General features: G+C 43.8%; 2 protein-coding genes across 4 annotated transcripts; both read right to left on the bottom strand.

Annotated features, from left to right (window-relative positions):
* Nucleotides 1-2,864: 2,864 nt before the first annotated feature.
* cldn26 (claudin 26) lies at nt 2,865-5,828 on the bottom strand. The gene is made up of 2 exons (XM_079690731.1): nt 5,757-5,828; nt 2,865-4,156 (listed from the first exon to the last, which is right to left on the bottom strand). The coding sequence occupies exon 2, from the start codon at nt 4,003-4,005 to the stop codon at nt 3,349-3,351; it is 657 nt and encodes a 218-aa protein (XP_079546857.1). The 5' UTR covers nt 4,006-4,156; nt 5,757-5,828; the 3' UTR covers nt 2,865-3,348.
* Nucleotides 5,829-12,212: 6,384 nt separating this feature from the next.
* On the bottom strand, nt 12,213-21,303 carry lztr1 (leucine zipper like post translational regulator 1). Of its 3 annotated transcripts, XM_079690496.1 has the most exons (21): nt 20,968-21,303; nt 20,689-20,884; nt 20,521-20,583; nt 20,378-20,434; nt 20,155-20,234; nt 19,956-20,064; nt 19,567-19,650; nt 19,418-19,475; nt 19,188-19,327; nt 18,902-19,103; nt 18,746-18,766; nt 18,388-18,498; nt 16,734-16,826; nt 16,530-16,625; nt 15,782-15,956; nt 15,514-15,683; nt 15,077-15,360; nt 14,606-14,755; nt 13,745-13,850; nt 13,550-13,630; nt 12,213-13,105 (listed from the first exon to the last, which is right to left on the bottom strand). In XM_079690496.1, the coding sequence occupies exons 2-21, from the start codon at nt 20,838-20,840 to the stop codon at nt 12,989-12,991; spliced, it is 2,349 nt and encodes a 782-aa protein (XP_079546622.1). In that variant the 5' UTR covers nt 20,841-20,884; nt 20,968-21,303; the 3' UTR covers nt 12,213-12,988. The 3 variants fall into 3 exon arrangements, with proteins under 3 accessions (XP_079546622.1, XP_079546623.1, XP_079546624.1); XM_079690497.1 differs by lacking the exon at nt 18,746-18,766; XM_079690498.1 differs by lacking the exon at nt 20,968-21,303 and having other exon boundaries at nt 20,670-20,878.
* Nucleotides 21,304-22,149: the final 846 nt, after the last annotated feature.

Genomic DNA, 22,149 nt, shown 5'->3' with positions numbered 1-22,149 from the left:
GGAGGAGGATTAAAAAGGTATACTGAGTATATTTCCACTCCTCATACTCTCACTTTGGGAGTTGATGTACCTCCCTTTCAAATAACTGCAGGTACAAGGTCATTCACCTGAAGGTATCAGATCCATGTCTGTGGAAATTACAGAAGCATTGACACAGGGACATGATTTGGATGCAGCATTAACAACCCTAATAGTTTTTAAATTGTCGTTCAAATATTTGTTTTAAACAATAGACATTTATCAGATGTATTCAAGCTACATAGAGTGGTTGTATTTCTACAGTGTGCTGACAGCTGACACGTGCACATGTGCTCCAGTGTCAGTGTGTTTGTGTTGCTCTCTGCATGTGTTCAAGCACATGTAAAAACAATGCAGTGGAAGCCGGGGCGGGCGGTGTGCACATGTTCAACAAGATGAGTGATCTGCGGCACACAGGGGGGCACTGATGTATCACTCTGTTTAATTGAATTACAAGGAGAGTCTCTTCTGCTGCGTCCGGAGAAAGCTGCAGTATCAACAAACTCAGAAGTGAAATGAATCATTAATATGCTGAAATGTAGAGATCATGGCCTGCCAAAACATTAATGTCAGGATTCTACCTGACCGTTAGTTTATCTTAACAGAGTGCGTCTCTTAGGCAAATCAGCATGTTAAAGCTTAGTATCTAAACATGCTTGGACATGTTAGTCGATTAAATAATAAGGTGGTTGCAAATATACATTTGTTTGGGAAGTAATGAACTGACAAGTTCTGTGAGAATTTGTAACAGATGTTTTGAAATGGTTGAATTGCTATCAAACACGGTCCCAGGTTTACTTGAAGTCATCAAGATTTTTATTTTTTCCCCCAACATTTCAAGGTCAAGTTATTAATGTTCAAAATGATCATTTGAGGGTGTGGTATTCCATTACAGTCTAGACCACATGTGTCAAACTCAAGGCCCGGTGTCCAAATAAGGCCCTTGGTGGATTGAATTTCGGCCCGCAGGATAATGTTTCATTACTATTAGATCTGGCCCGCCGGTATATTGCACGCACACCTTCACTCCATCCTGAGGATTTCCTCAGCTCAGAGCCTGAGCCCAAACATTGATGACCTTGCACCCGAGATGAGATGCCAAGTATCTGCTTGAACTAGCATCACAGAGCAGCACACAGAGTTTAATGGATGTTTCCTTCTGCACTTTTTTTCTTGCGACAACAGGGCATGTTTGTTTTGTTCTTTGAGGGAAAGAGTTTTTTTGAAGCTGTTGTTGGCCTGTGGAAAAATGTAATCATAAGAAATGACTCTGCAGATAGAGCCTTAAGAAATGAATGCAACTGATTTTTTAATGTTTAATGTTGTTTTTATAGGCAATAATTTAAGCTTTGTTAGTTCCAGGTTTCATTTCAATAAGTTCTGCAATAAACATTGAACCAGTCCGGCCGTCGACTAGTACCGATTTTTTTATTTTGGCCCACTGTGTATTTGAGTTTGACACCCCTGGTCTAGACACTCTTCATAGAAACTGCTCTCTCTCTCTAGAATCATATATATTAAACTACTGGATTATAATTGTTATGCAATAATGTGTTCATCACATCTGGTAAATGTGGAGCTATACTTAATTAATTACTTATACCACTGCTGGAGATTTTAACATATAATTATACATCTTAGTTTGTTTTTTTGTTTATTTATATTTTGTATAAGCTAATGATCTGAATTGTAAATAAAACATTTTAAGCAAGGTACAAGTAGCCAAAAATCATAATTAAGACTTAAGACAGAGCCTTTGCTGTTGCAGCTCCAAAGTTATGGTACGAATTGCCCCTCCAGGTTAGACTTGCTCCAACTCTGCCCGTTTTGAAATCTTGTTTAAAAACCCACTTCTTTTCCCTGGCATTTACAGACCAGGTGACACTTATGCTTTTAAATTTGGGTTTTTATCTTACTAGTGTTTTGTATTGTTTGTACGTCATGTAGGAGAGTTTTTCAGTCTGTGCTTTCTGATCTGGTTTCATTGTTTCGTGTTTTACATTTGTTTCATGTCCTGTCGGTTTTTTATGTATTTATGCTATGTTTTTATACAGTTGTTGATGTACAGCACTTTGTTTAACTCTGTCGTTTTTAAATGTGCTATAGAAATAAAATGGATTGGATTAAGTATAATATTACATCACTACATTACACCACTGATAACTATTCTCAAAACATTTAAAACACATGTCAAGATCAGTTTCTAATCATCACTATGTATGCAGAGCAGTAATCCAACACCAAGTAATGTATTAAGGACTAAGAGAAGCTGCTGGGGCCAAGCCTCCCCTCCCCGAAACGAAATGTAACACAGAGGAGCTCCAGCCCTGGAATGCAACCCCGGCTATATTCACTTCTCCCGGCAGCGACTCGGAGACACTGTGCACCACCATGTTGGACATTCATGTATTTTAATTATATGATCAGAGTTCCTTGAAGTAATACACTGGCTCGTTGGGCTGGAAAGAAGCCAGTTTGCTTAGTTACTGCTGTCTTTATATACTTTCCAAAGGACTTTAGATCGAGGCAACAGTGCCACTTATGACGTAACTACCATTGGGTAGTGGTGGTTTAATGGATAGTGAAGTGGGCTGAAGATCGGAAGGTTGTGAGTTCAAATCCCACCAGGAACACCACCACTAGTGTGCCCTTGAGTTAAGCACTTAGCCCTTAGTTACTCCAGGGAGAATGTCCCTGTAAATCCCTTTGGATAAAAAGCGTCAGCTAAATGAAATGTAATGTAAACGTATTGTTTATTCATTTATAATCTGGAAGGATGAAAGATTTATCCAACAGATAAATAGATACTGTACGGAAATTAAAAGTTATGTGAAAACCTGTATTTTCTGTGTTTCTCATGTAAAGCCTGTTTTTCAAATATAAACGCAGTACCAAAACATTTTCATGTGATCAGAAAACAATAGTAGCATTGATTGGGTCAATTTAAAGAACTGCTGTGATTAAATAAATTGTCAATCAATCTGGGAATTCAATTCTTATATAACAAAAAGTTTTATGTGCATCAGGAAATATTGCCATCCTGTCTTATTTTTGCCGTGTCAGTGGACTTTAAAGAAATACTACAGTTGCTTATTATGAGACATTTAATAGTAGTAAAACTTGATGAGGTCATCTCATAATAACCCAGAAACAGAGATTACATTAATGTGTTACAATTTGATTCAGAAATGATCAATTAAACACATGCAGCTTTTAGGTCACTTAGGTCAGAAATGTTTTCTTAACAAAAATTCACAATTAATGTCATTATGCTATCACTCTGCAAGCTGACGGGCCTATGGAGTATATTGTGGGAATGGCAATAAGAATCTATAACACCTCTGTCTTCTGGTAGTGCCTTGTCCTGTGCTTTGCCTGCGGGCTGCGTGGCTCACTTGGTGGCATCTGCTCGTAGTCCCCCATGCACACAGCCACAAAGAACAGAGTCCCTCCGATGATCAGAGCAAGACCTCCAAACCATCCCGAGAACATCGCCTCGCCGTACTCCCAGCGTGGCATCACATCAGGAAAACCCTTGTCCCAGAACTCCACCACAGTTGTGTAGGCCACGAGAGAGACGGGAGCCAAAGTGGTGAGCCCGGACACCCAGGAGAGCACCCCGCTGAAGACGAGGAGCAGCCTCTTCACGCTGGGCTGCCCAACACACATGTCCACCCCCTCCAGCCCTGGGAAGGCAGCCAGGACAGATAAACCTCCAGTGACTATGGACACCGACATGAGCACCCTGGAGACCTGCAGGTCCATCGGCAGCCCCATGATGGAGTCGTAGGCCTTACACTGAATTCCCACCTCCTCGGTGTAAAGACAGGTGTGCCACAGTCCAGAAAACCAGTTCTCCACTTCGTTCAGGTCGGAGTTCATCGTCTTCCAAAATGGCAGGAAGGTGGTGATCAGAGATGTGACCAAACCCCCAAACGTCACAAAGAGTGCAGTCCTTTGCATCACTTTGGTTGTTAGAAAAACCATCTTCTGCCCTTCTGAATCCTGCTCAGGTGTATGCAACAACAGGCTGGGAGATCCAGAGTGGCTGTTTGGCCCGTCCCACTTGCTGAGGTTCAGGACCAACCGGGCCAGCCCACTTATTCAGCCTCCTCAGTAAATGGGAGATAATCCGGGGCTGTGGCATGACAACAGACATACTGTTATTTTGTCAGTGTTCAATATCATCACAGGGAACAATGAACTCTGTTGATAAAACTAAATATGTCCAGCGGGGATCTGGACTGTGTGCGCGCGCACAAGCGGACTTAAATGAATGAAACATGAGCAAGCTGGGCATGGGAGGTGCACAGGAAACAAGAAGACCTATAAGCTACTCCAGAAAGAGCTACAATGTCCTGTTTCTGTGAAATTCAGTCCATCTTAACAACATGTAATTATTTCAGATGAGTTGTTCCACTGATGTCACAGATGAGACTAGGGAATTAATTTGTTTAAGACATTAATGCTCTTTCAAGCTTTTGATTTGCCAAGTGTATCAAGTATCTGGACTATGAATAGCACTTTGTACTCACTGCAACGCTGCTTACAACCGAGTCCAAAAGAGTCCAACACTTTGTGAATTCCTCTGAGGGTCTTTACAGATCCTGCAGTACAACTGGCAGCTGAGAGAAAATTCAATCTACTGCCTCAGCAATTAGGTCAACCTTTATTCTCAATCCCAAGAGTAGAATCTATTACATAACATATACAAAATAAATGGTAAAACAGTATTCTTTCGTGCAATCATTCAATTTTATTTAAATCACACTTAACTCTATAGTTTAGGGTTGGCCTGATTGTCTTGACTATTGTGAAAAGACAAGCATTTCAAATACATTTGAAAGGGAGGTAAAGTTTGCATTCATTAAATAGAATTAGTCTAATTTACTTTAAATTAGCTCTTGAGAAACTCAAAGTCTTTGTAAGTGCAAAAAATTGCTGGAGCCAAATGAGTTCCCCCTCTCAAAACAAGGAGCATTGTCTGACCTTATCATCCATAGATCTGTGGAAACTGAAACCGCTGAAGGACGTGGCTAATTTGATGAAGGATTAACCTTCAGTTTTCTTCACATATTGAACAGGTTACAATGGCTTTAGTTTATGGCGAAGGTCTGTGAAAGAACTTCCGATTTGTTCAATAGAAGTATAACTATTGTTATAAAATGCATTTGTATATAGGCCAGACCACAGTGAGTCTTTGAGAAGAAACTGTATCATTTTGTGATTTGAGTTGTTGATTTAGAGCCTGGTTTTAATCTAAGCTATCATAAATTAAACAAATCACTGAGCAAGTCTAGTTTGACTGCATATCAAGAACGAGAGGCCATCCCCAGTTCTCATTCATAACACTCCGTTCGATGTCTCAATGGGATGCGCCTCAACGCGTATGCAAACAGAAGCATCAATCTCATTACGCCAATCCTGATTGGCTGGTGATCTTGACGTCTACGTCAGGGAATCCACCCACAATTTAAGTAGCTTGTGCTACGATGCAGCGTCATTCAAGCACCTCTTCTCGCTTCAGAGCACATCTCGAATATCAGTAGCCGGGCTAGCTTAACGGTCCACAGACTGAACCCAAGCTAACATTCGGTCGACGGGCGCTTGCCGGTTACTTTTTTGCTTTGCAGAAGAATTGAACAAATATTAACACAGTTAATATTGTAATCTGCCCCGCCGTTTTTTCTTTCGAAATAACGGTAAGGTTTGATTTTTTTCTTCAAACAGTAACATACCTGTTGCTAGTTTATCCCTCCGCGCCGAGACCACGGCGAGCGAGGACGGACTCTTCTCTCCCTCACACCAGAAGAGACGGAGATAAGAAAGATATTAACACACCAGTTAATATTTTTTAAAGAAAAATCTACCCCGTCGCTTTTTCCTTTCGGAATAACGATAAGGTTGGATTTTTTTTTCGGTAACATACCTGTTACTAGCTTGTCCCTCCGCGTCGACACCCCGGCAAACGAGGATGGACCCTTCTCTCCCTCACACCAGAGGAGTCGGAGGCTCGGAGGCTCGGCTCGGAGGCTCGGCCCTGCGGCTGCGGGTTTAAGATCTCGGGCACGGACTCACACCAGGTCTGCTCGTCCTGCCTTGGGCTGGAACACGCCCAGGAAGCTATCGATACCCCCGGTTCGTGCGGGCATTGTGCCCGCTTCACCACCAAGAGCCTCCGCCAACGGTTAGCGCGCCAAGCTAGCCTGTCGGGACAGGACCCCCTCATGTCCGTTGATTCGCCGGCCGGCAATCGGGACATGGTGGCGACCGCCGCGGAGATTGAGCCCCGCGCTGTGTCAGGCTGGGGCTCAACAACGGCGGTAGCCGCGGAATCGGAGCCCCGCGCCGTGTCAGGCTGGTTCCCGGTGGCGGTAAGAGCCGCGAGAGCGGAGCCCCGCGCTGTGTCAAGCTGGGGGCTCCCAACTGGACCTCACAGTGGTTCCACCCGCGGAGGATGTCCTAGAGCTGGATTATATGGAGAAGGATGAAGAGGATGCCTCTGAGTTCCTTTTATCCGACTCGGATGAGCACGAAGATGACATCTTCGTTTTATCTGCCCAGGCTGCCAAGCCGGAGGCGATGTCCGCTCCCCCGGGCGAAAGCACACCAGCTTCGCCCTGCCTCAGTATGGACTTGCAGGCCGTGTGCCAACGCGCTGCGTCCAGGCTGGACATCCCCTGGCCTGAAGTGGCCAAGGAGACCTCCAGATCTCGCTATGAGTGGAAGAACTTGCCCCAAGCAGCGAGGACGAAGAGGCAGCTTCTCCCAGTCTTTCCAGAGATGCTGGACGAGGTGTCGGTCTCGTGGAGAGACCGCCCTTTCAGCAACAAGGCCCCAATCCAGGGTGCCTCCTCTTTGGACTGTGGCGGCATGGAGAAGCTCGGCCTGCTCCGCCGCCTCAAGTGATGTCAGAACGTCATCCTCAAGTTCGCGCCATGAGGGAAATGGACTTAACATCAAAGACAGCAAGCTCCGCTGCTCGTTTAAGTCACACAAACACATGTCAATAAACAGTCTGACGTCTACCCCCCTTGGCACTTGGGGCGCAGTGTCAACCGGGGTTGTCAACCTGGGGTACCACCGTGTTCAGACACTAGAGGGCCCCATAACACAACAAATAAAGACACAGAGGGCAGACGACAGGGATGTGACATCTCCACTCGCTTTGAGAAGCGAAAAGTGGGGGATGCTCACAGATTCTGCTTGGGTTTTCAAGACAATAGCAAGGGGTCACAGACTCCAATTCGCTGTCACCCCCCCTCACTTTTCGGGCATTCTGCATTCGCAAGCCCGGGGAGAGTCGCCCCATATTCTGGAGCAAGAGATTCTCTCGCTACTCTAAAAGAAGGCTATATCTATAATACCCTCGGAACAGAGTCAGAGCGGCTTTTATTCCAAGTATTTCCTCGTTCCCAAACGGGGAGGGAACGAAATTCGGCCTATACTAGTACATACACGTTTGGCCTCCGGTCCTTCTGTACGCGTTCCCACCCCTGGCTCTGATACCCCCAACTCTGGCCAGAGTGAGAGAACAACGCCACACACTGATCCTAATAGCTCCACACTGGCCTGCAATGTACTGGCTGGCGGAGATATATCAGCTGCTGTGCGGGCAGCCGTGGCAGCTCCCGCCGTGTCCTGTCGGGGTTATTCTATCATTTCTACAGGACCTGATTGATAAACACAGAGCTTTCTCTATGATCAAAGTGTACCTGGCTGCTATTGCTGCATGCCATGTGGGCTTTGAGGGAAAGACGGCTAGCCACCATCCCTTGGTCTGCCGTTTTATGAAAGGGGCTCGCAGGCTCCTCCCTGTTTCCAGGTCACTGGTGCCCTTATAAGACTTGGCAGTGGTTTTAGATGGGCTCACTCGACCTCCATTTGAACCCCTGGAAGAAGCTGACATGAAACACCTGTCACTGAAGACAGTGCTGTTACTGGCTCTGGCATCTGCCAAGCGAGTCAGTGACATTCATGCGCTCTCTGTACATCCTTCATGCACTCAGTTTGCCCCGGGGCAAACGAGAGTGTTGCTGAAGCCCAACCCTGCCTTTATACCTAAGGTAGTTGGCTCATGTACCCCCATTGACATTGAGGCATTTCCTCCGCCACTGTGTTCCTCTGAGGAACAGCGGCCGAATTTGCTGTGCCCAGTCCGTGCTTTACGCACCTATATGGACAGGTCAAAAGAGTTTCAATGCAATGACCAACTCTTTGTATCCTGGGCTAACCCTCATAAGGGCAAGCCCGTTACCAGGCAACGGCTCTCCCACTGGATTGTGGAAGCGATTGCTCTGGCTTATACGAGTCAGGGTTTGCAGGCACCAACGGGCCTGCGTGCTCATTCTACTCGTGGACTGGCTACATCCTGGGCTTTGTTCAAGGGTGTTTCCATCCAAGACATTTGTGAAGCAGCGAGCTGGTCCTCACCGCTCACTTTTGTCCGCTTTTACAGGCTAGATGTCTCTGCTCCAAGTGTGGCCCGCGCAGTGCTGGGCCCCGTGTTGAGGCAGGGTTCTACCTGTAAAGTTCTGGTTGTTTTGGTGATTTTCGAGATAAGCATGTCTTGCAGCGATGTGCGGTCAGGGGAGGCAGGGGAGGCAGAGCCTCACCTGTCATACTCCAATGTAACGGAAAAACAACTAAAGAAAAACTAAATAGTAATAATAATAAAATGTCTCCACTGATCTGTGTTGTAAGTGTGATTTATGTATGATTCCAATCGCTATTTAAATTCAAAATCAGCAAATGTGCCGAGCTCCGCTACAACTACGGGTAGCGATGAGAAGTGAGGCAGGGACGAGCTCTGCCTCTCGTAAGCCCACAGTAACTTGCTGGAGCGCGGGCACTAACTTAGCGCGGGCACTTATTTTGTGAGCGCGCTCAAGCCAGTTACTGTCGGGTGAGGTGAGGCACAGATGAGCTCTGCCTCACCTCAGAATGCATCACCCCACAGAAACTGGCTGGAAAGCGGGCACTAAGCGCATGCCTGTTACCATCCCACTGTAGGTCACCAATGTAATGTTTGTAGATCCCTTTATTACATTTATTCTCGTCATCCATAGTCTCTAAATAACTTATTTAACGTATATATGATATTTAGGCTCGCTGGTCTCATCATATAACGGAAATGAAAAAAGCAGCAGGAGAGGCAGCCATAACCTCTGCCGCACCTAAGGGGGCGCACGTGAGCCCACAGGTTCTTGTTGCTACTGTTATTCTACACAGAGACGGTAGACACAAACAACAAACTAGACTTTTGAAATTACAGGAAGATAAGGAGGACTTTTACAAAAAACTAATAGAGATTGTTGTCCAGAAGGAGAGCATGGACTTCATCTTCAAGTCAAGGTAAGACCACAATTGTAATGAAAATGGGATCTTACTAAGAAAGAACAATCCAATATTTAGATGTTGGGTATCTTTTTGTTGAACGGTCTGTTTAAAATGAATTGAAGCATCAGACTAAAAAAGCTTTTGAAAATAGCCGAATATTTCGATTAAGGTCAAAATATAATATTTGTAAATCTGACTCTGAAAGAGTCAGTGCCTCACCAGCCATGAACCTCACCAGCCATGAACCTCACCGCGCGTCACTGATGTCTAGCAATACGGGAGTTTCAATATCCCATAGTGAGACATCGAACGGAGTGTTATGAATGAGAACTATAGGTTACTTACGTAACCCCAGTTCTCAGAGTAACATGAAGTGAGATGTCTCACCAGACGGCCCTTCTTGCTAAGGCGAAGCGAGAAGAGGTGCTTATTTTGAATGACGCTGCGACGTAGCGCAAGCTACTTAAAGGGTGGGTGGATTCCCTGACGTAGACGTCAAGATCACCAGCCAATCAGGATTGGCGTAATGAGATTGATGCTTCTGTTTGCATACGCGTTGAGGCGCATCCCATAGTGAGAAATCTCACTTCATGTTACTCTGAAAACTGGGGTTACGTAGGTAACCTATAGTTCTGCAGCTTAGCCTGAGCAGAAACAGCGTAGTTTCAAGAGAAGCTCTTTGTTTGGGAGAGGCAGTATTGAAATGCATTTTACAAAGGATTTCAGTCAGTGTCCATTATATTTATGATGAAACAGTCTAACTTATACCAATTGCAGGGCACAATGACACGTCAAACCCTTATTTAATACACAGGATCACTTAAAGGTGGGGTAGGTAATTCACTTCAGAAACACTTTTTGTTATATTCCATGGAATGCTCTTAACATCCCGATAGCAATAAGCTCCTAGACAAGGGGTCTGCAACCTTTTTGACCAAAAGAGCCATTTTGCTGCTTTTTCCAAAATATTTTTTTTGTCTGGAGCCGCAAAACATATTTCATAGCTTGATAGCTAATAAAGTTGTATTTATTGTTATATCAGAAACAAACTACATTTTTTTTTCATTTATTAGGCTATTTATTACATTATATAAAACTGTTAACCTCTACTAAGAAACAAAGAACTCCTATAAGGAGAATTAAAAATAATACACAGGCCTACTTTAAAATAAATTAAACACAGCACTTGGGGAGTCCTCTGCACATTCGAAGGAAAAATAAATATTATTAAAATGGGCCCACTTTGAAATAAATAAAACATATAGCTGCACCCTAAAAATAGTTAAAGGTAGGGTAGGTAAGAATTGAGAAACCAGCTCGAGTGCACTAGAATTTGAAAAGAACACAACCGGAAAAAATATGCCTCTTCCTTCAGACTTCCTCATAGAGCCCCTCCTCCAACACACACGAACGCGCACATGACCAATGAGGGCACGAGATAAATTTGTGCACAGATGACAGGCTGACAGGCTGACAGGCAGGTAGGCCATCCAGTTACTTTAGCCGGGCCGGCTCAGATGATTGGTCGTGTTTTTTACAGCGCTACGGCTTCCAGAGATTAATTTTTGTATGTATTTATTGTCAAAGCATTTAATATATTCATTGCTATCGGGATGTTAAGAGCATTCCATGGAATATAACAAAAAGTGTTTTCTGAAATAAATTACATACCCCATTGAATTATGACTGAAGATCGTCAGCTGTCTTCCTCTCCGTGTTGTTCCTCAATACGTAAAGGCTGCAGTGCAGCACCTCTACATATCAAACATACCGGTAAACCAGCATCGTTTGCTGTGAAAGCATATAACTCTTCCCACACAGAATTAAATCCTGTGTTCCTCCGGTACTGTTCTTTGATTTATCCATACTTCGCTCATCGAGCCGGGGGTCAGGTTATTCACCCGCAGGAAAAGGCGCTCGCGCGGGACCGTAGCAGGATTTGACGCATATTTTAGTTGACCTAATTAAAACCGTTTTGTCTTTTATTTATGTGTCACAGTATCACCTCAAAATACAAGATACGAAATATTGTCAACCATGCAACAAAATATAAATAGTCCTACAAATACTTTTATTTTATTTCCTTCTTATTTTTGTCTAAGCTCAAGGGAGCCAGAGCAGAGGGCTTAAAGGGCCGCATGCGGCCCGTGGGCCGCGGGTTGCCAACCCCTGTCCTAGACCAATTATTTTCACCAGCCCGGCTAAAATAAGTGGATGGCCTACCTGCCTGTCAGCCTTTCATCTGGGCACAAACTTATCTCGTGCCATCATTGGACATGTGCACGTTCGTGTGTGTTGGAGGAGGGGCTCTGTAAGGAAGTCTGAAAGAAGGGGCAGATTTTTTTCGCCTGCGTACTTTCAAATTCTTGCGCACTCGAGCTGGTTTCTCCATTCTTACCTACCCTACCTTTAAATGTTCAAATTCATGCCATTCTAAAGCATTTGGAGTTTTTCCAGCTCATTACAAGTATGGTTAATTACACACATGTGTATACACAGTAACTTATACACTTAATTATTTTACTTCATCCTATTATGTCAGATGATACTCTGTTATAATCAGCTAAAGTTATCAATGAATAAAGTGTCAAATTGTGTCACTTGTTCATAACAAATTTGAGTTGACGCAGTTAAGAGTAGTAAGTAACAAATGAAATACTGGGCTTCATACGGGAAAAATCATCTATCTTTTACCATTGTACATTTTATTATTTATTCATAATAACGAAGGATGTTTGTGCCATAACTTGAGTACCATAAGATTGTTCACTAAAAACTGACAGATAGTGATATTGTGGCCTAATCATTAATGGATGGATATCAAGTCAGTTCCACAGAGACTCAGATCAACATGACTTTTTCTGTATAAGATTTATTAAGGCTTTAAATACATGAAACCCATGTCGGTAAATATTGAATAACAGCATACTGATGTCACTAGATACACATTGCTCTATTGAGACAGTTCGTCTGTTAGTAAATGTAGGAGATGATTAGTATTACAAAGATGTGTGCCGAGGACAACAAACTAAACAAATAGCTTTATGACAAAGGTACGTTCTAATTATTTTCCAGATCATGATTTCGATTCCTTACAACATGAAGTCCAGGCTTGTCAACAGAGTCAGAGTTGAGAATAATACAAGTGATGAATACAGATTTATAGATAAATAATCCATCTATATATACTCTGATCAAGTTGCATTAGGATGACGAGAAAACTAGCAGATAACAGCGAGAGCAATACTTGAACCTGTCCAGTGTCACAAGTAAGATTCATTTCAGTCCACTGCATATCTATAAAAAACTGCAGCAGCAATACTGAGCAGTATAAACCCCTGCAAACATTTTCTTCTGTAATACAAAATAAATAAATTACAAACGAAACATAAAAAAGGGAATTTATAGACAATTTAACAAAATAGAACCGAATGTGGTGTCTCTCCTCTTTAAGAGTAAAAACTATTTGATACAGCATGGATAATTGCCATCTACTGTATGTGGTTAAGTCATACAAGGGTCAACATAAAGAAAAGTACTGCGGACGGGAAGAGGGAATGGCTAGAAGTAGGTGGAGCGGTGACGTATGGCTTCTGCGAGAGGAGAAAAGAGCCCGGCTCTCGGCGTCATCCTAAATGTCGGAGCCCATCTCGGCACACTGTTTGTCTGATATGTGTGTAGCTAGAGACTCAATGATGTCCAACAGCAGCAGCTGGCTGAGAGACCGCAGGTTGGGGAGCTTGGATACCTTTGGGGAGGGGAGGAGAGCAAAGAAATGAAAAAAATGAGCCATAAATTAAGACCAGACAATGAGCCAAACAGTCAAATCAGGAAAAAGCAGCAATTGGTTGATTGCTCGTGCAGGGGGAAAAATGAAGGTAAACAGAAAGAAGCAGAAACATTAACAATAGAGCTAACACTGCAGTGAAGCAGGGTGAGAATTAGCTGCTTCGCTGTTTCTTTGAATAACAAACAATAATCAGAGTCGCACTATGACCCTCGTCGCTATGTGAGGGGGTGCTTGTACAGCCGGCCAAACTGTAAACAGTCTCCTCTCGACGCAGAAGGTGGAGGGTGATCCACCAGGAGGTCAGAGGTGTCGTCTCCCGCTGAGAAGCAGAGCCTACAGGGTTAGCTCAGCTGCAGAGAGTGGGCAGCAAACCCCTAGGGCCCCAGATACAAGCCCACCCACCTTAATGAACTGGTGGACAATAATGTGCAGGCAGTGCTTCTTCATGTCCAGAGCCTGGGTCTTATCAGCTGCCTCCAGGATCTGAAGGTTTGAGAGAGAAGGGAGAGAGTAAATGATTGGCTGTGCAGAAGGACATTGCTTTAAAAACAACATTTTCAAGTAGGTCACTCCTCCTTCCCGGGGGGAAACAAATACCTGCAAGACGTTCTCCACCGTGACGTTCATCTCCAGGTTCTGCTTGCAGTAAGCCTGCAGCCTGTTGTTGGAAAACCCGTAGTAATATGGTGCAGCAAACAGATAGCTGTTTATCACAGGTTAAGGAAGAATACAATGTTCATCTGTGTGTTACATTTAAATGAAACTGTTTCTGATTTTAACTTTGCACCGAAAACCTTCATTTGAATTCGACTGGAGAGTTTTTGCAGCCTTAAAACAAGCTTTACCACCGGACATTAACGCAGCAAAAGACATATATCTTGGTTTACATTTGTGAAAACACATTACATGTTACTTGTTAGACGCTTTTATCCAAAGTGACTTACATACTCAATACTGTGGACAATCCCCACAGGAGCAATTTGGGGAGAAGTGTCTTGCCCAGGGACACAACGACATGCTGACTGCAGTGGGGTTTGAACCTGTCCCCCTCTGATCCCCTGATCCGAACACATACACTTTTAAAAGCTTTTTATATTCTTTCATTACCATCATAGTCAAAAAGATGGTAATGAAAGAATATAGAAAGCTATTAAAAGTGTATTCACAAATGTAAACCAAGATATATTCCTCTCATGGGATATACCTCAAATGAACCAGTGTGTTAGTCTTACACCCATAATCCTGAAGAAGTGTGCTTTGAGAGAGTTTCCTGATTGACAGGTCTCTCAGCTTATCACATGACCTTCCCTGCCTACCTTTGCTCCACCTCTTCTAATCATTTCTTCTCATTAAACTTGATGAAGATGTTTACATTGTTGTCACTATGCTGGGCTCTGCCTGGAAAACATCTTAATCCTGTAAAAGGAAAATATAGCAGTCTGAGTTTGAGAAGGATACAGGGAGTCCTCTGGAGGCATGTTGACGTCTCCGTAGTAGATATAACGCAGCATGGACTCAAAGGCCTGCTTACTCGGCACCATCTCACCGATGGAGATGTTCACCTGACCGTCGACGGGCATGAAGGAGCGGAACATCGCCTCGAAGTAACTGAGAAGAGAACACATTAAAAGAGTCAGACAAGACTCCAGATGAAATGAAACAAGATGTCTCCAAAGGCAATGATAAGAACATATTATCACCTCTGTAAAAGGTTTTTTGCAGGGGATGCAATATGCAGTTCTTGTTGGTCCCTGGTTTACTTTCTAATCTACTTCTTATTTTGTACAAAGCAGAAAAGATGTATACTGAAGCATACAATCAAAGCATAATATATAAAAAAGTAATACATGTTTTATAATAGAAATCTTTTGCGATATGAAATTCCTATTTGAACTTTGGACCACAGCACAAACCCTGTGCTGTCTCTACCTGGATCGGGCTGCCAGTATGGCTTTATGAGCAGGTCGTGGGTGTCCGTCTAACAGCAGCACGATGTCGCAGAACTCCAGGCCGCCTCCCTCCAGGTACGCCTTCATGTCCTGCACCAGGGACGTCCCGATGTCCACAGGCTGGTCTGAGTACAGCCTGAGAGGAGACTGCTGCTTCCGTCGCACAATCTCCACAATCAGGGGGGTGGACAGACGCTCAAACTCCTTCGTCATGATCACCTGGTTGAAGTGGGACTCCTTCACCACAAAATTCAGGCAATGTTCCTTGAGGAAGAATAAAACATGTCAGGATGAGTCATTAGAGCGAGAGTAGATATATATAGAGCAATTATTCTACTGAAGGCAGTCTGAACTTCTACCACTGGAGGGCAGTAGAAAGCACATGTTCAGCTGTGTTTCATAGTTATCCAGATGTACCTTGAGTTGGTCCAGTTGTAGCTTGTTTGCGTTTTCACAAACACTGAGAACGTTCTGCAGGTCGACAGATGCCTCGATGTACTGCACACACAGCTGCTCCAGGCGGGAGAGCTGGAAACTAAGAGCCAGTTTGTACACATCCATTATTAGGAGAACATCCTGGACATGACCTATTGGAGAGAAACAAGGAAAGGACAAATCATCCGTGTGTTCTTGTCAGACTACAATCTAAAGGCTGATAGACAGGCGGATCAGAAAGACACGGTACCTCTGCGTGGGTACTGGATCTTGTCCGTGTAGAGGAACTGCATTAAGACTTCAAAGGGCTGGGCCTCTGCTTCCCTGATGCATACCTCTAGCATCGGCCTGTTGCCAGCTGGGAAATCCCTCGGGGCTCCTGTTGCCCCATCGTCACTTTCTTCGCCGTTGTCCTGTTTAGTTTTCTGCAGATGATGTAACACTTGGTTTAACATTCAGGCAGAGGTTCCTCTATAGCAGTGACCTCCTGCTGCTGCTGCAACTTGATATTATACAGACAGCTAATGTTTAATAAAAGACACATTTTTCTTTCTGGACATAAAACATAAATGCATTTTGATGGTAACGGATGGTAAAGGTAGGTTTGGTTAAAATATTTGTTTATATTTAATTGCAAATTCTTTAGCTTATAGTGATTGGTTTTTTATTGTTACGCCCCATTTTTTATGTACTTTATGTGCTCATACTCGGGAAATCCTGAATGTTAGAAATTATCTCAAGTGGCAGTTATTATATTTGCGGGACAAACAATCAAAGTGGCATTTATATTGTTCTGCTTCTCTTTGCTGTTTGACACCAGCATGACGAGCTGGGAGTTTTGTCAATATGATATCTTTACCGTAATATCAGAGGAAAGATATGATTTGTGTTTTCCTTATCTTCCTGTCAGTGTGATTAAAATGAGCTACAAATGCCTCTGGCTGATTTCTTTTTAAATGTTTCCCTTCGTCTCAAGAGGAAATGATACTTGCTCTGACCTGTCGCTGCCTATCCCAAGCCTGCAGGATTTTCTTCCGCAGCCACTGACATCTTGCCGTCACTATGGCAATATGCCCCAAGACTTTCTCCGCCCTCTGTTAAAACACAACAAGGAGTCAAGCAGACGGAAAAATCATTATAGTTGGATGATGATAATGTCACCATGTCGTGTTAATAAGCCGTTTAAAAGCTTACAAACCCACCTCGCCCAGAATAAACTCCACATCACAGAACTGACGATTCTCAAACAGTTTGCCATAGTCTTCATGGAGAGTACACTGGGGGTAGCAGGAGAACTGCGAGAAGAAAAAATAAAAGTCAAGACATAGAGCACTTTTAAAGCTAGCCTCCAAAAAAGCTTGACAGTTGAATTATCCAAAGGTCTTCAGGCATTAAAGGTCCCATGTCATGGCCATTTCTACTGATCATAATTCCATTGTTGAGGTATACTAGAGTAGATTTATATTGGGCAATTTTACAAAATCTCATTGGTCTCTCACAGCATCTCTGTATAGTATGTATATTCACTCTGTCCTAAACGGCTTGTTGGAGCTCCTGCCCCCCCCCCTCCCTGTGAGCCCAGTGGCCGTCTGTGAGCCAGCGAAACCCAGCACACACACACACACACACACACACACACACACACACACACACACACACACACACACACACACACACACACACACACACACACACACACACACACACACACACACACACACACACACACACACACACACACACACACACACACACACACACACACACACACACACACACACACACACACACACACACACACACACACACACACACACACACACACACACACACACACACACACACTTTTTGCTTCTTCAGGGTTTGTAGCCATTATTCTTTCTTCTGATACCACAATGTTTACACTAATATCAGTCAGCCTTGCCAGGTGTCTTTGCAAGTAGATTGATGAGGTTTTGGAAGGTTGCTGCATAGAGAGACAAACGAAAATTCATTGTCAGCCAAGTTAATGTTTACCCTATCTAGAAAGGCCCTGGCCATGACTCACAGTGTTAAGCTAAATGCGTTTACACTGCCTCACTATCACAGCCTGCAGAAGTAAAAGGGATTTTTCACACACACACACACACACACACACACACACACACACACACACACACACACACACACACACACACACACACACACACACACACACACACACACACACACACACACACACACACACACACACACACACACACACACACACACACACACACACACACACACACACACACACACACACACACACACACACACACACACACACACACACACACACACACACACACACACACACACACACACACACACACACACACACACACACACACTGGGAGTTTGTGTGTGTGCTCAGGCTGAGTTCCAAGGTGTCTCGCTGACCCCACACCAGTGAGCCAGCTCACAGTGTCCCGCTCCTCGCAGCAGCGAGCCTCGCAACGTCCCGCCGAGTGTGTGTGTGAGGAAGTCCGCGGATTGGTCCAAACGTAACGGCTCCGCGGATTGGTACATTTGGACCAATCCGCGGAGCCGTTACGTTACGTCACTATACCCGAAATACGTCACTGTACCCAGGTTAGAAAACAATGGAAAAAGAGAAATCTCCAACGAGTCGTTCTGGGGCAGCATAGACAGGCCTTTTCTGTGTTAGAGTTTTGCTCCATACAGGTTGTACTTTGAGGCTTTGTGACTCTGCAGACCGTTTACATGCAGAAAAACCTTCATAACACACAAGGGGACGGGTAATAACCAGAAAAGCATGACATGGGACCTTTAAAGCCTTTCGATCAGGTGCTTGTATATTCCAACGCTCACCTGGAATCTGTACATCTCCCCGCTGCGCACATTGTTGTCCACAGTTCCTCCAAAAATGTACATGGCATCTTGAATCACAGCAGCAGCATGGAAGAGTCTACCACTGGGCATCTGAGAGGATAGAGCAAGAGCAAGAAGATTGTTCAAAATAGGAGGGAGAATCGCACAAACAGGGCGTCACTAAAGCAGCACCCATGTTGTTGTGATCAACACTGACTCTGCTGCAAAAGAGTCGTGACACTTCATACAAACACCATGGTTTCACAAAATTCAAATGTTCACAATAAAATGAAGAATGTCCCGTACAATGTTGAATGAGGAGTAGAGGAACTCAAAAATAAAAAAAGACAGTACTCACACATTCACTGGAATACTGTGTCTAAACAGAAGGGGTTACATTAAACAAGAGTCATGAAAATAGGGATGGTAATTAAGCACCAACATGTTATTTTTAATTATTTGTGCACTTATATTTTCTATTGACACAGATCTTTTAAGTCCATCTGGTTCATACCTCACTGTCCATGCTGGGATGGATCACCTCCCAGCTCTGAGAGTCCACATCGTAGGAGTGCAGTTCGTTGGGTAAAGTGTTGTCAGCCGCTCCTCCAAATACATACAGGTGGCGATCAAAGGCAACCATAGTGTGGCCGTAACGTCTCTGCGGAGGGGGAGGGGAGCCTCGCAGGAGGTGTTCGGTCGGGATGCGTGTCCACCTGATGAGATTGATTAATGGTTGGTCCTATCAAAAAACTACAGGAGGACTGACTGAGGTGAGTCGTAGCTAAGGGTGTACTCACATGTGGCCCTTGAACTCAAACTGGAAGAGGTTGTTGGTGATCTTGGCTCCACTCTGACCAGAAAACACAAACATCTTGTTCCTGCATACGGCTACAGGGAAGTTGCAGCACGAAGGAGGAATCTCACCACTCTGTTCGATCTGATGGCACAAAGGCAGAGACTTTAACACATGCTGTACAGTGATGGGAAACTTTATTGTTCTTTCTGTCATAATGTATATTATACTTGCCTCCTCCCAACACGCATGTTCTCGATCTTGCAGATTGATGGTCCACATGTCATTCAGCCTGAACAAGGGGGAAATGTCTGTCAATATTATATGCAAAAAAAAAAGAGTTTTGTCAATTACGAAAAGCACTAATAATATGTTAAACATACCTAGCATTCCCATCATAGCCAGCAAATATCCACAGTTTATCACTATAGACCGTGGCCCCATGTGCAGACCGTGCCACTGGCAAGCTGAAACAGAGATAAAGGACATTAGGGCTGAATTCTGAGATTGAATATGCTTAGTTTTAGGTTATCACATAGATGTAATGCCCCCAAACATTTCAAAATAGCTGTGATTCCGGGTGTAAGAAAGACACTACTCCCAGCAATGTAAGGTTAACAAGGTCATCTTGAACAGAGGACAGTTAATTATAGAAACTGAACCACAGACACATGGAGAGGGAACACAACAAAATCAGCAACTGTCTTTGAAAAAATAGAATAATATATCATAAAAACAGAACTTGATCATATTAGCAAATACTAAACAGTACCTCCCCTCCACTTTCCATTCAGTCCACTGCCCTGTTGCAAACTTGTACTCAAAAAGGTCATTTTTGTTTTTCAGGTTTGAGTTTGAGTAGATGTCTCCGGTGTAGCCCCCTGAAAAATAAGAGGTCACACATCAATACCACCTGAATTCAAAATGGGTTTACCTAATTCATTATTGTATTATAAAGAAATACGGGTTACCAAAAACAAACATGCTGCTGCCATAGACGACAGCTGAATGGTGATATCTGGGAGCAGGAGGAGTTCCAGTGGTGAAGGCTCTGTCGTGAATATCATACAACAGTCAATACATCATATGCAAATTCCCCCTCTGTGGGACTAATAAAGGTATTCTGATATTCAACAGCCTGTAGTTCTTTTATTTGCTCATTTAAGTTGCACAAGTGTTTTGCTGCAATCTCACCGACACCATGAGCAGTCCTTCACATCAAAGCGGAGCAAGTCGTTCAACATGTTCTTCCTATTTAGAAAAACAAAATATAAACCCATGTGATGAAGTGAACAGTACATATAAAGGACAGCTTGCCACTGACAATCTCTACTCACCCATTATCTCCCCCAAACACATAAATGGCATCCCTGTATGCCACAACAGTGTGCTTACTGCGCCTATATAGAACAGAAGAAGTTGAGGGTGAATAAAATGCGGAACGTGTGCAGATTAAGCCGGTGAAGTCAGATAAAGCTGCACCTACTCATCTGTCAACATGTTACCTTGCACCAACAAACTCATCACATGGAGGGAGTCTTCTCCAGCGATGAACTGTCTCATAAGGGCCAAAGTTGAGCGTCAGATATTCCACGCTGTCGGAGCAACTGTGGTCGAAATCAACACTCGGGGCCACTTTGGTTGATTTACAGGACATTGTTGCTAACTCATCCGTCTGTATCACTTCTCAGGGCCACTCATCTGCAGGGAAATGCACAGTTAACGCCATGCTGAAAAGTCACCAGTCCATCATGAGAGATAGTGTTATTGCAATCCTGAATTACCTTTAACATAACACTTAAATCTGTTTAATAACGTAGAAGGATTATGGTCTTCCGGTTAACAGTTAGCGATGCTACAAACTAACATTAGCCGCATAGCTAGCTTTGTGCTAATCTGTAAAACAAGCAACAGCTAACAGTTACAACAGACGAGAAGACGAGAGCTAACGGATACCAAGGTTACACTAACATGTCTACCTGACCAGGTTCAACATTAAAGCTAGTATTTATACGATGTGAATGAGTTCGCAACAAGGCACTAATAGCCACAAAAGCTAACGTTCAACTAGCAAAACAAAAGTGCTGTCATTAAAGAGCACGACCACGCCCCCGAGCGCGAGACGATGAATAATAATAAGTACGTCACTTCCTGTCATGGATCTAGATTCTGTAGTTCCAAGCTGAGCTGCAACATAATATAGACGCAAGGACTTTATATGGCTCACCCATAAATTACGCTTTTGTTTACAGTTTTGGAAGTCTCAAATATGCACCATAAATCCATATCAATAGCGATGTATCACAAAAATAGCTCTCTTCATTATTATTGTGTAACGTTAACTTTATTATACTAGCTTGTACTCCAAAATCGAGATTTGGAACCCCCACTATAACTTTGTCCAAGATAGTCGCACTGTCACCAAAATCACACTGGTATTTGCTGTCCCCCTCTAGTCAGTGCACACAAAAGCATGTTTACTCTGGGCTCAGCAGGTGACAAACTAAAGAGGGGCTTCCGCATGTGGCAGACCAGGTGATGGTGCTGCCGGATTTGGCACTATAAAACTTTATCCAGGGTGGTCAATCATACTCCCACCAAAATCACACTGGTGTTTACTGCCCCCCTGTAGTTTGTGTAAACAAAAGTATTTTACTCTGGGCTCAGCAGGTGACAAACTAAAGCGGGGATTCCATGTGACATGTGGCAGACCAGGTTATGGTGCTGCCGGATTTGGCACCCCCACTATAACTTTGTCCAATATAGTGGTACTGTCACCAAAATCACACTGGTGTTTGCTGTCCCCCTCTTGTTTATGCACACAAAAGCATGTTACTCTTGGCAGGTGAAAAACTAAAGAGGTGCTTCCATATGTGGCAGAACAGGTGATGTGCTGCCGGATTTGACACCCCCACTATAACTTTGTCTCACTATAACTCATGTCATGTTCTGTCCTCAATACCTGC

The sequence above is a fragment of the Notothenia rossii genome (assembly GCF_949606895.1).
Source record: "Notothenia rossii genome assembly, chromosome: 6".
Lineage (NCBI taxonomy): Eukaryota > Metazoa > Chordata > Actinopteri > Perciformes > Nototheniidae > Notothenia > Notothenia rossii.
The sequence above is the reverse complement of the archived record's forward strand: the minus strand, read 5'-3'. Positions and strand labels throughout refer to the sequence as shown.